This window comes from Perna viridis, chromosome 9 (assembly GCF_037379345.1).
Source record: "Perna viridis isolate PV_CMFRI_1.1 ecotype Kerala chromosome 9, ASM3737934v1, whole genome shotgun sequence".
NCBI classification, from domain to species: domain Eukaryota; kingdom Metazoa; phylum Mollusca; class Bivalvia; order Mytilida; family Mytilidae; genus Perna; species Perna viridis.
In genome coordinates, this window is record NC_142453.1 from 44,827,125 (window position 1) to 44,841,486 (window position 14,362).

The following is a 14,362-nucleotide window of genomic DNA, read 5'->3' on the forward strand; positions in this document are numbered from 1 at the left end:
TTCTATACAGCACAGACCTATTGAAATTTGCATTTAAGAAATTAATTCAGCAGTCAAAAAGTAGAAAAAATTGTAGATATTTTTTTAAGACAGCAAAGAAAAATAGCTTTTAAAACCAGCTAGAAATTAGGTGACAGATTCCTGATCAGATGGGTAGGCATATTTCTATAGGTCTGTCAACACTGTTGGGAGAAATACAGTCTGAGGTCTGTTAATCTTTTCTAACTTGACACATTCTTAGACTGAGGAATTTTGTTGAGGTTTGAAGGTTTTAGTGTGTTTGTATTGAGAATGGATGGTTGTGTTACATTTTGTATTGTGTGAGATACAGTAAACACAACAAAGCTTGGTATTATTATTAAACTATGTACCATACTTTTTTTAAATCAACAGCTTGACATCTTCAGTTAAAAATAATTACAGTAATGTTATTTACAGCATTTTCTTTGACATATCAATCAACATCTGTAAAAAAAATTAAGACAATTATATGCTCAATGTGTGGCCATACAATCTTTAAAAACTTTACTCATCAGCCAGACAAGTTAAAGTCTGTCAGTTAAAAGTGATAATGTTCCAATTAGCAAAATTTAGGAGCTTCATCATTTATGGAAAGGCATGTATTGTGATTCTGTTTACTTAAATTTATTTAAGATCCAAATGGAGATTTATTTAAGCTTCCTGATACCCCTGCTTTATCAGCCAAACATTTCCAGTTACCCAGATATGAGTTAGCTACACATACCATTAAAGTGAGGAGAACTGGAGTTCTTGCTGATGTTGTCAAGTTATGGGACTTACAAGGTGAGTTGAGTTTCGGCTGATGTTGTCATGTCTTGGGACTTACAAGGTGAGTTCCAGCTGATATTGTCAAGTTATGAGACTTACAAGGTGAGTTGAGTTCCAGCTGATATTGTCAAGTTATGGGACTTACAAGGTGAGTTGAGTTTTGGCTGATGTTGTCATGTTTTGGGACTTACAAGGTGAGTTCCAGTTCTGGCTGATGTTGTCAAGTTGTGGGACTTACAAGGTGAGTTTGAGTTCTGATTGTTGTTGTCAAGTGATGGGACTTACAAGATAAGTTCTGCCTCTTGTTGGAATTACAAGGTTAGTTTCGGCTGATATTGTCAAGTTGTGGGTCTTACAAGGTGAGTTTTGACTGGTGTTGTCAAGTTATTGGACTTACAAGGTGAGTTTAGACTGATGTTTTCAAGTTATGGGGTTACAAAGTGAGTTCTGGGTGTCAAGTTATGGGACTAACAAGGTATGCTCAAGTTGTGTGATGTTGTCAAGTTGTGAGACTTACAAGGTGAGTTCTAGGTGTTGTCAAGTTATGAGACTTACAAGGTGAGTTCTAGTCGCTGTTGTCAAGTTATGAGACTTACATGGTGAGTTCTAGTTGCTGTTGTCATGTAATGGACTATTGGTACCTTTATTACAGTAAACATTACAGTTTTAGAAGAATTTTAGTTCAGACAGTTTTAATTGATTTGATATAAATGTTATCATTTGGTCATTTTTTTAATTTGAATTGTTGTTTTCCCACAACTTTGGTTGTTAGTAGGTAGAGGAATTATTAAAAAAAAATAATATACCTTATTTTGAGAGAAATAAGGAAAAGTATTTTTTAGTGAAAAAAAAGAAAGGTTTTGAGGGTTGTTTAATAAACTGAGGAAATTAAGATTTTATCAAGGAAGCCTTAACTGTTATGTATGTATGTGATGAAACTTTATTATTGTAGATGTTTTTAATACTTATGTAACTGATTAAATGTAGAAAAAATGTAACTGATTAAATGTAGAAAAAATAAAATTTGCACTCATTGTTTTGCGAAGTATACCCCCACTGGTACTGAAGGTTGGTATCGTGGAGCACCCAACATAGCCTACAAAAAAAGTTTTCTCTATCATTCAATTTAATAAGAAAATGACATAGTTCCACTAAACAGGAAGTTTATTTTGGAGAACACCCAAAATTGCTTACAAAATATGTCCCATCTATATAAAGCCACACACAAAATTTGAAATCTATCCATTTATTTTGAGTCAAAATAAGTATGACCAAATTTGAAAGCACCGAATGATTGATGGATATACAAGATGATTCCAATATATGACCCATTTCTTGAGAGAGGGTTTAAAAAGAAGAAAGAAGGAAGTTTTTTCAATATTTGTTATTAAATTGACTTTGTTTAGGTACCAATGCAGTGACCACTAGTGCCTTCTCACATCTAGAGGGAGATATAAACAGATTCCAGAGGATGGGTTCCATTGACTCATTTAATCAGGTAAATGGACACTGGTTTGTGTGGTTATCAGTCTTTAATATATACATGTACATGTATTGTTGCAATTGGAAAGAATGATGGGAGGATGATAAATAAGAAAATATCAAATCTATATAATAATGAATAGATAACTTAACATTTTTTTTAAATATTTTTTTCCTTTATACACATCAATATAAAACATGATCATTTACATGTTTTGTGGTTTGATAGTGTTGAACCATGAAATAAAGGTTTCCATGAACAATAATTTCTGTGGGTGAATCTTTACAGTGTGTAATCTCTGTCTCTGTCAAGTGACATGGGGAAGAAGCCATTTTCGATATTTTGTTATGTTATTGTGTTGATTGTTATGATTCCTCTTTGACTATTAAAATATGTTTTCTTTACCAGAGATCCCATCCTAATGAGATGTTAACTGGTTTGAGGTACTTTGAAAGAGCTCTGAAAGGTGACAATGGAAGTCCTGCCAAGGTAGCTATATCATGTTTTGTGATGACTGTTTTGTACAATAAGAGAAGTTATTGAATATTTATAGAAGTTCCCATGTGCTGGCTAAATACAAACATTAATTTAATATGGTTAAAATATGGACATTTTTGGAAAATTTTTATCAATCTTATAAATGTAGGACTAGAATTTTCTCAAATTGTTAGCCTTGATAAGATATATACTAAAAATCATTACTGTATTCATTTACATTTGATTGTCAAGTACATGTATTATATTAAAATGATTTGTCTATACTTACTGTTAACGTACGTCAATGTATAATATTCTATGAATCAAGTGGTACTAGTTAAATGAAGGTTTGTTTAGGACTTAATTATATAATAATCTTAGCATTTTGTTATTATATCATCTTTTTACTTTCGTTAAAATCTATTACAGCCTGCTTTTGATTGGGGTGAAGTGGAGAAGAATGCTCTGGCTAAATGTTTATTAACTTTATGTCGACAAACCAAGGAAATTCTCTCTGATGAACCCAGGCTAGTCAAACTTACTGCCCCAGTTTATATACTAGGTAAGGTGGGAGCTTTAGTTGATATAATTGGTAAGATGGGAGCTTTAGTTGATATAATTGGTAAGATGGGAGCTTTAGTTGATATATTTGGTAAAATGGAAGCTTTAGTTGATATACTTGGTAAGGTGGGAACTTTAGTTGATATTCTTGATAAGGTGGGAGCTTTAGTTAATATTCTTGGTAAGGTGGGAGCTTTTAAAAAAATTTACATGTTCCTTGTTAAATGTTATTGTATGTATCACCTAGTGTATGGGAGAACAAGACTTCACTTTGGGTCAAAATTATTTTATCGCAAGGGACTCTTTATTTTTTAAGAATTTATGTTTAAGGGAAATAACCACTACCATGGTCTTCAGTTACAATATAGTTATAATTTTAAAATTCATTGATTAGGATAAGGTTCCACCTTAATTCCATACAAGACAACCAAAAAAAACAAATAAAAAAAAACAGAAACAAATATAAACAAAAATTTAAAAAAGTGTGAACAAATAAAAGAGTACCGATATATGAAAGATAAAAGTTTTCAGTGACTTCCTTCAGTGAATTCTCATCATGATAAACACCAATTTTCATCAAGGTAAACACCATTTTTCACTGTGATAAACACCAATTCTCACCATGATAAACATGATAAACACAGATTATCACTATGATAAACACTAATTCTTGCCATTTCTCGCCATGGTAAACACCAGTTCTTGACAAATTCTAGACTAGGAAGTATTACCAACTATTTATTATATTTGATTTGTTCAGTATCTTTAATGAACAACTTCAAGAAAGAAAAATATTCTTGTCTGAATTTTCCTCTGCCATCTTGAGGTAACGCTGATGACTGTCATGGTCATCAGCTTCACCCCAGTGAGATTTGATAGAAATTGTAAAATGCACTTTTTTTCTTTATGCTTGTTGTTTACAATGATCAACTGTATCAATATAACCTGTGATAGAATACCAGCATTAGTTTCTTTAAGAATGTTGCAGATGTTTCCCACTTAAAAAGCCTGGTAACCTCCCAAGTTTCATGAGAACTTATTTAACACTGCTGTGACCTCATTTTGACTAATATGTTAATGCTTTCTTATTTGAGCAATAAGTCTTTGTATTTGATACATTTTAAGTTTTTGGTATGAATGAAGCCATTTGTTCTGTGATCCTTGTTATGATAGTGATATATTTACCATATTTCTTTCTGTAGGTGATATCCATGGTAACTATAGAGATCTGGTGTGTTTTGAGAAGGCCTTATGGAGAATGGGTCCTATGTTGACACCAGCTTCTTTCTTGTTTCTTGGTGATTATGTAGATAGAGGGGAGTATGGAGTTGAGGTAGGTAATCCATAGATAGAGGGGAGTATGGAGTTGAGGTAGGTAATCCTTGGATAGAGGGGAGTATGGAGTTGAGGTAGGTAATCCATGGATAGGGAGTATGGAGTTGAGGTAGGTAATCCATAGATAGAGGGGAGTATGGAGTTGAGGTAGGTAATCTATTGATATAGAGAAGTAGCTAATATTATATATTCCTCAAAATTGCCATTTTAGGTCATGGAGCTTTCCATAGTAGTTCAAGAGATTTTTTTTTAACAAGGGGTCATCAAAATTTCCATTGATATCAGTTCATTAGTACCATGTTAATATTATCTCATTTAACAGACTTGAAATGCAAACATTTTATTAAAGCAAGTTGACCCCAAGTTGTGATTCAAGGTAAATACCAGTTTTGCTTAGTGAACTCATCTATTGAATTGATAACAATGAAGTTTAATCTTTGTGGCATTTAGAAAGACACTTACATCCATGCAGTTAAACAGCTGAAGGTAGGAGACACTGTAAGAATTTTTTTTCTACTGGAAAAAAACTTAGTGGTCATTTGTCAACTTCAGAGAAAAAAGGTCCTCATAAATCTGGGCGATGAAAGTGAATAACACTTCATTAATGATGAATGATTATGGTTAAGTAAAGAAATTTTGACAGGATTAATTTTTGTAGGAGTGTTACAATTGATTTGTCTAACAATTTTTCTACAATAAACCAAATGTGACACAGTACCTGAGCATACAGTGTACAATTTCTTGGTATTAACAAGATACATTAAGTTTGGACCTGAACTTTTTATTGTCAGTTTGAATAAAAGTTGATGTATGTAAATCTTTTTGTAACTTGCCAAGTGTGCGTTTTTGTGTTTTCTTTCAATGTTTATAATTTTGTATTTAACAGAAAAAACCAAACCAAACCTCTTCATAAACTTAGTACTGGTGGATAATGAATAAAGTGAAGAAAAAATTGTTATCTCCACCAGAGGTGGCAAACCTTATTCAAAGTAAATGTAGAAAAAAAATATAAGTACCAGTCAGCATCAGATATTGATTTCTTTCTGGCAGCTTGAGAATGAACAAATATCTTTTATCAATTGATTACATGTAACATAAACTTACAGTGAGCTTATAACAGCATTTTGTTATTTGGACACTGATTTCACCTGTACATTTGTTGTTTTGTTATCACATGCCAGTGGTCACCTAAAGAAACTGTCCTAACAGATAAACATCTCCAACCATCAGCTGTCTAACTGCATGAATTAAAGTGTCTATTTAAATGACCATGGAGATTAAACTCCTTTGTTACTAATTCAATAGAGGGTTTCACTTAACAATACTTTTATTTTCCTTGTGCTTCCAGTTCAACAAGGTCAGAGTTTGGGGTCAACTTGCTTTAAATGCAACCAAAACCAACATACATGTATTCATAAATGTAGCTTCATTGTCAGACTAAGCAAAATTTGAAAGTCTGTGTGTAATATTTAAAGTAGACCAATTTAAGGATGAAATCCTACTTGTAAGCATTTTCCAAAATATTAATCTGTCAGCATTAACTCTGCGAATCAAGATAAATTTATCCACATTGAAAAAGAATATTTCAGTTTATGCATTACCCCTTTGTAAAGTTATTGCCACCAAAATGTGTTTCATTATTTCTTTCTCGTAGGTTGTATCATATCTATTTGCTGAGAAGCTGTTAGCTCCAGAAAAATTTGTTTTATTGAGAGGGAACCATGAACTTAGAAGTGTCCAGGAAATGTTCTCTTTTAGAACGCAAGTAGAAATTTGACTGAATTTAAATCTGTTAAATTATAGGGATGGAGTGTCAATGATGTCCTATATATTTAAGAGGTGTTAAATTATAGGGATGGAGTGTTAGTGATGTCCTGTAGTGTCAGTGATGTTCTATATATTTAAGAGGTGTTAAATTATAGGGATAGAGTGTCAGTGATGTCCTGTAGTGTCAGTGATGTTCTATATATGTAAGAGGTCTAAAACATGAATGGCTAAATTTCTACTGTTGGAAATTAAGTACATAATTCAGAAGTGATTTTTTTTACTGAAACATTTATGCAGAACTGGTGTTTGACTAAGCCTTGAATTTTCCGGCCAGTCAGTACAACACTAATTTAACCAGTATAGTAGTGCATTATATTCAAAGTCATTAATACAAATAGCTCTGTCCCATAAAGGCAAAGCCTTAAATCATATACAAATTCTTTCTTTAAAATGATATAGAAACTTGTACATGCCTGGCCTTTCTGTTCCTTTACATACACTGCATTGTTTTTTTTTATTTTTTGTGTCCAAAGGGAGATAATCAAAACTATCTTCTATTTTAAATTTTATACAGTGAGTGTATAAATAAGTTTGGAGATAATATTGGACTACAGATCTGGGAAGCTGTTAATGATTGCTTTGATGCTATGCCAATTGCTGCAACTGTAGATGATCGGGTAAGATGTTGTAAGAAGTTAACAAATGTTTCTAATTATATTGATGCTAGCATATAGCAGTTGTAAGGGGGTTACATGTACTACTAATTTTATAGATGTTGTGTTCATTGTGGATAAGATCTTTATGGATGCAGTTAACAGAAATTATCATTTTAAAGGAAAATACACAATATTTTTAATGTTGAAGTGGGACATATTCTTTTATCATGTCTAACTAGATTCCTTCCATTGTGTCTAGTCAAAAAAAGAGAAAATATTGTTGTAAAAACAAAGTTCTTTCGAAAACTGAGGTGTTACCGAAGATTTGCTTTTCCAAATTTTTTTTTATAACTTTTGCAAAAAATTTTTGTTGCTTTTCAAAAAAAAAAAAATCCAGTCATGTTTCATCTTTGCCAAGGGTACTCATCAGGTGGCTCATACATGGACATATATACAAGGGCTACCACAGCAGTTCATATCATTCTATAAGCAATGTTAAAATGCACAAGCACTAAAAGGTAAAACTATAAAACCGACACTATAAAATGGTAAAACAGTTCATATATTGTAAGAAGTTCCATTAGCAATGTTAAAAGGCAGAGTCTTTCACAGGTCAGTTCTGGCACAAAACTTAAAACCCATTGAATTGTATTAGGAAATGTCAATGTGAATAACTTGAGGCTTTAACTCTAGACCATTCTCTAAACAAGACTCAATGATGAAGGACCACACTTTCCTGTAGCATGCTTCGTCTTCGTGGGAACACTTACTGAATGTAATTCCCATTTTTGCAAACATGAATAGTATATAGTTGTAAATATTTTGGACAGCTTTTTTAAGTACCATTTAGGAATAGTTTCTGAATATCATTACAAAGATACATTTATTAGTGGTAGTTGAGAAAATAATGATAGCAGATTCAACATCGTTTACCATTATGGAGTTTTCCTTTTTACTGGTATTCAGATCAATAATTCCAACTGCGGCATGAGTTTACTCTTAGCTTTTCAGTAATGCGGGGAAATGTTTTCTTTTTTTTTTAATACAATGAAAGTGCAGCGTTTCGGATATCTCTGTTTTGCAAGTTGTTTTCTTCAATACTTTGCAGTTCAGCTCTTATTGGGGCAGCCGAGCACTTTGATAAATCACTGGATTGTTTTCTGACATGTACAAGAAACTGTCTTTCTTAAACATGCTCATTGTTGCATGTATGTTCCTTCCTTGTCCTTACAATGGCAATACCAGCTGGGTCAGTGGTGACCGATTTCATACATGTTTTACTGACACTGCAGATGTACAAAAATGTACACAACATTGCGTGTTAATCTTTTGTTACACACAAACATCCACAATTAAAGCCTTTTTATCTCGGTTTGTTTCTGTATGTTTTATCTCCTTGTTAGAAATGCAAAGTAAATTAAGTTCCAAAAAATCTTAATCTTTTTAATAAAATTAACATAAAGAAATCTACTAGTGACCAATAAAAAAGATGAACACTACTATATGAGTACATTTTGCAGTTAGATATACCTGAAAAGAAGTGGCTTAAGCCAGTCACATGAAATCGATGGAAGAATAAAACTTTTACAATCAGAAAATTGGTAAAGCTAATACATGTATCTCACCAGCATATAATTTTCATAAGAAAAAATAAATTTTGGAAAAGTGAAAAAACAAATTTTTGGAAAAGTATTTAAAAAAAATGGGGAAAATGCAAAAATTGACTCTTCCTAAATTTTCTGAAAAGCAATATGCCGGTATTTCACTAACAATGAATTGTTGTTTAACCCATTAAAATACATTTTTGAGTAAATTTTGAAAAATATTTATGCTATTAAGAGGAATTTTTCTAATTTTTGGTCTTATGTTATGCAAATAAGAGGAAATTTGTATTTGGATAAGATGGGAAATGTTTTTGTTCTTTGAGCTTCTGTGCAATTAACAGGAATATACAACTAACAGGTATGTAATTAAGTGGAATCCACTTTATTTTTAAAGACTAGGAGTATACATATACTTTAAACATATTGATTTTTGCTGTTGCTAATATTTGCAGGTTCTTTTAAGTGAACATATTTGCAGATATTAATTTGTGTGATTTTAAAAAGTGATTTGTGTTTCATAGTGTTAACAAATTAATTTCGAAGATACTATTTTTCACACGTATCTGTTCACTGCAAAAATTAATACAGTTTCAGGTACCCTTAAACCATCCTAATGGTTATCTGATGCAGACAATAAAAGTGATCTGGTCAAAATGATAATCTGTTTGTCACAGATAGCAATACCATAGCTGTAAAAAAATGAACATATCATGAATACTGTAGAAAAATGGACATATCATGAATACTGTAGAAACAGTAACATATATGGTAAAACACCAGAAATGTACTATTTATAAATATAGTATATACTTACAGAGTTCATCACAACATCTTCAATAAGTGTAAACACACTTGGTAATACATGTACTATACAATGTAGTATTCTCTGTTTATGAAGAACTATGAGTAGATATAGCACCAACTCTGGTTTGAATGATACCCTTCTTCCATGAATCATAGGATGAATGATCTTATATTTCTTTCTCTTTACAGATATTTTGTGTGCATGGTGGCATCCCAGGAGTTGAACAGGAAGGTGGTTTGATAGAAAACATTAATAAGGTTCCGTGCCCCCTTAAGGATCCAGAAGTAGAAAGTCCGCTTGCTTGGGAAATAATGTGGAGTGATCCAATCAGGTATCCAAGGGTGAAAGTTTCTCTTAGTTTTTGGATGCTTATGGACATTTCTGTGAATTGTGTAAACCCATTTAGAAAATGTTAAAGGTTTAAAAATCTGGAGGAAAACGTCAGTTTACCTTGGGTTATTTATTCTGAAGCGATAAGTGAAAATCAGTGCCTTATTGTAAGTATAATCAAATTTACAACTGTCTTTCATTTATTGTGTATTAACCCTCTGTAATAAAGAGCACCTTCATAATTTTATTCTTACAGATTTATTTTGTGTGTTACATTGATTTGTACTCATCCTAAATATTCATTCATGTGTATACACTCATCACTTTCATTCAGGTGTATACACTCCCATCACCTTCATTCAGGTGTATACACTCCCATCACCTTCATGGGAAGCAACTCTTTATATAATTCTTTGTTCACTTATAGTGTAGAGTCTACAACTGCTGACATCAGGGAAGACCTGAACAAGAACAGAGGGTTTATCTTCAATACTCGGCGAGGAACTGCACATTTCTTTAGTATAGAGGCATTAAATGCATTTTTAGATAGAAATGGACTATCACATGTCATCAGGGCTCATGAAGTACAGGAAGCAGGATTCCAGGTACTGGTACTTAGTGTTATCATATAGAAAGGCAGAAGTCGGAGTTTGTTTCATATGAAGTGTAGCTTTCTTTTTTATTTTACAGCTTGTAAAAATAACATGATGTTTGAAAATATGCGTCCTCTTTATGTTTTGTCAGAGTTCATCTTTAATATTTTCTGGTTACAAGTTTTTCTTCAAAGAAAAACCCTGGAGATGAAAAGCCCATTAGTTATCAGTAATTTGAAGTAGTTAAGTTACTTTTGTGGTAGACGAGATATCAGAGAAAACATCTTTAGTACAAAAAAACCTTGTATACAATCAAATATCTGTCATATTTCGCAATGACACGAATCAAATTGATGACTAATGTGTCAGTGTGTCAGAATCCTTAAAAAAAGGCTCTTGGGTGAAATGAAATTGGGAATGGATATAGTTTTGCTTACAATCCATTTGTATTTCCATACATAACAACCTTATGAACACTAGAAAGCATATCCTTTGATGGATTTTAACCCATCATTGGTACATACGCAGTTAAGTTCGTAAAATTTAGAATGCTTTCAATTATCCATTTCATAGGTAAAGATGATTGCCCCTTCTTGAAGCCACTATTTTAATTAGACATCTGAGAAGATCTCTACTTTTTAGCTCACCTGGCTGAAGGGCATGTGAGCTATTGCCATCAAAAAATGTTCCTTGGGGTATCCTGCATAGAACTGATGTGGGGATTTTTGATCCGTCAAAAAACCATTACTAACAATAGAACATAGGGGTCAGACAGTAGTTTTTTGCTTATATCTCCAAAACGGTTAGGTTAAGCCCAATCTTGACCAGGTTAAAGTGTTCAGCATAATCAGATCTATTTGTGGTCAAATTTTCATTTTAATGTGTGCAGCCACGTTGGAGTTATTGCCCTTTTTCGACGTTTTTTGCTCATTTTTAATGTTATTTCTTTCAAAAATGTTCTCCTGACACTACTTGACCAATTGGAACCAAATTGGTTTTTGAATTTTTGAATGTTCCTTGGGGTATCATGCATAGAACTGATGTGGGGATTTTTGATCTGTCAAAAAGCATGGCTGCCATTACTAAAAATAGAACATAGGGGTCAGACAATAGTTTTTTGCATGTATCTCCAAAACGGTTAGGTTAAGCCCATTCTGAAAGAAATTAAAGTGTTCAGCATGATGAGATCTATCTGCGGTCAAATTTTCATTTTAATCTATTAAGCCATGTTGGAGTTATTGCCCTTTTTCAAATTTTTTTGCTATTTTTAATGTTATTTCTTTCAAAAATCTTCTCCTCTGACACTATTTTACCAATTGAAACAAAACTTGGTATAAGTGTTCCTTGGAGTATCTTGCATATAATTGAATTGGAGGCTTTTGATCCGTCAAAAAACATGGCCACTGTTACTAAAAATAGAACATAGGAGTCAGACAATATTTTTCACATATATCTCCAAAACCATTAGGTTTAGCCAAATTCTTTCAATTGCTGAAATGATCCTTATTTTTCGGACTACAAAAGTCTTCAGGCATAAAATTTGTCAGTGGCCTTCTTATAAGAGTTATTGCCCTTGACAGGGGAAAATGACAGTTTTTTTTTCACAGTTTTCAGTCAATGTCTTGAAAACTATGATAGATTTAGACTTTCATTTACTGAAATGATCCTTATGATAAGTCCTATCAAAGTTTTCTTGAGTCAAAATTGTTGGACAACTTTTTTTTTGTTTTATTTATTGCCCTTGAAAGGCAAAATTCAACCAGATGAGTGATTCAGGCTCCAGGGAGCCCCTTGTTTCATAATTCTAGACAGCAAAAATGTTCTGTTTCCATGATGTTTAATTCTTTCATTAGGTACAACAACAGGGTAAATTATTGACTGTTTTCTCATCATCTGGATACTGTGGAGGATCTAATGAAGCAGCATGTGTATTAGCTGACAATTTTAAACTGAGAATGATTAGACTGGATACCACATGATCAAAGGGGAGTAAATCCAGTCAAATCAAATACTTCAAAAGGCAGCTACATATATATTTTTAAAGGAAAGAAAACGCCATTTAAACAATGTTTGTTAATGTTGTCTTCTTTGTTTCTGTTAATGGATTATATTCATGTCAGTGGAATAGCATATTATGTTACAGGGAAAAGTGAACTCAAAGAATTTTATGACAAGTATTTAACAGGTTATCTATATTCACCAGTATTATTAATCATTTTATCCTTGCATCATCCACAGGCCAATTTTCTTTGGATGAAATTCATGTGAAATTCATAAGATAATATTCCCTTAAGTTTTGCTTAAATCAAGCTCTCATGTATAACTCAAGTTCTTCTCTCGAATTTCACATGAAGAAAATTTGCATGTGTAAATAGGTTGGAAACGTACTTACAACTTACTCAGGGCGGTTCCAGTAAAACATATGAGGGACGGATGGAAGGCCTTTTTTTGTATATGGGTAGGTGTTCAGATCTTCTGACAAAATATAAATTTTAATAAAAACAGCATCAATATAACTTCTATGGGTGGCTCCCCTGGTGAAAAAATGCCTTCCTTGGGTGCCTCACATCTTTTAATTGAACAGCCCTCATTGATTCAATATCCTGTTGGGAATGTATTATATTTTATAGATATGGCTAATGTTGCTATTGTAGATAGCTATTTTGATTTATGTGAAGGGAACTATAGATATATGGAATGTACACAGATGTATAAAGGTTATATATCAAGCTTATAAAGCATCATTCCTATAATGTGTTATTCCATTCCATCAAAGATTTAGATTTTTTAATAATGTAAGTTTTTATACCTCTGTCTTTAAGACTATAAGTTTAACTTGTAAATAGTTTTAATCTTATATAGTTTTTATCTTTTTCGTGTGTTTAAGTATTACTAAATTGTGCTAACTTGTTGTTTTAAAAGTTATCTGTCAATATCATGCATTAAGTAAAGTGATTTCAGCATTTACTTTTGTTAATCATTCCACAACAATCAGTTACTCAATCTGTATTATTCAGCCATTTTCAGTTACACACTCAGAAGGTCTGTTTGATTGGTCATACCAGTTACACACTCAGAAGGTCTGTTTGATTGGTCATACATCCCTGATATGTATGAAATATGTGCCATAGGACATTTAACCACAAACTATCAATATCAATTGCATAAAAAAAACCTTTTTAGGATTAGTGGGGGTGGAAGAATCTTTCTAGATTTTCTGTCTGAAACAATGATTGAATTAGATAAAATTTTCTGTTGTGACTTTTTTACTAAACTTTTAAACAGTCCATGATACAGCTCTTCAACAGAGTTTTTGTTCTTGTTATATATTAATATAACAACCTCTGACAATTAGAGATTTGATCGCCAGAGTTGTAGGACAGGGGTCAACCTCTGACAATTGGAGATTTGATCGCCAGAGTTGTAGGACAGGGGTCAATCTTTGACAATTAGAGATTTGATTGCTAGAGTTGTAGGACAGGGGTCAACCTCTGATAATTGGAGATTTGATCCTCCCAGTATAACATGTATGGATCTGGAAACCTCTGAGGTATCAATGTAACAGGTCAAATCTATGGATTAGAAAATCTGGTTACTTCTGAGGTGTCAAAATACATACTACGCTTTATATTTGCACCAGAACAATCAGTAAATCTTCAAAGTTTTAAGGTATCAAAATAGATATTTTAAAAGTTCTATAGATACATGTAGATAAATCTATGATCTATTGATATATCATTGCAGGTTGATAATTTAAATAACATGCATTGTATGTGGTTTGTAACCATTGCTAATTTTGTTCTATTTGTTAACAGTGTGTATTGCTAAGTTTATTTTACAATAAATTCCTAATAAAATATTGTTCACAAGTATGAATTAATATCACTCAAATTCAAATATTATTGCAAAATTAGTGATTTTGTCATTGCTTATCATAAATGTGTTTTATGTTTTTTGTTGTT

The 14,362-nt window shown here is 32.3% G+C and overlaps 1 protein-coding gene across 1 annotated transcript in view; it reads left to right on the forward strand.

Moving 5' to 3' along the window:
- Positions 1–14,276, forward strand: part of LOC148608687 (uncharacterized) — a 28,762-nt gene extending 14,486 nt beyond the window's left edge. The window contains exons 10-19 of the mRNA XM_088546605.1: positions 655–804; positions 2,196–2,287; positions 2,681–2,761; positions 3,179–3,311; positions 4,513–4,643; positions 6,300–6,410; positions 6,991–7,089; positions 9,666–9,808; positions 10,235–10,412; positions 12,254–14,276. Coding sequence (XP_088402731.1) covers positions 655–804; positions 2,196–2,287; positions 2,681–2,761; positions 3,179–3,311; positions 4,513–4,643; positions 6,300–6,410; positions 6,991–7,089; positions 9,666–9,808; positions 10,235–10,412; positions 12,254–12,379 — 1,244 coding nt within the window. The 3' untranslated portion in view covers positions 12,380–14,276. The remainder of the gene's footprint in view (positions 1–654; positions 805–2,195; positions 2,288–2,680; positions 2,762–3,178; positions 3,312–4,512; positions 4,644–6,299; positions 6,411–6,990; positions 7,090–9,665; positions 9,809–10,234; positions 10,413–12,253) is intronic.
- The last annotated feature ends 86 nt before the right edge of the window (positions 14,277–14,362 follow it).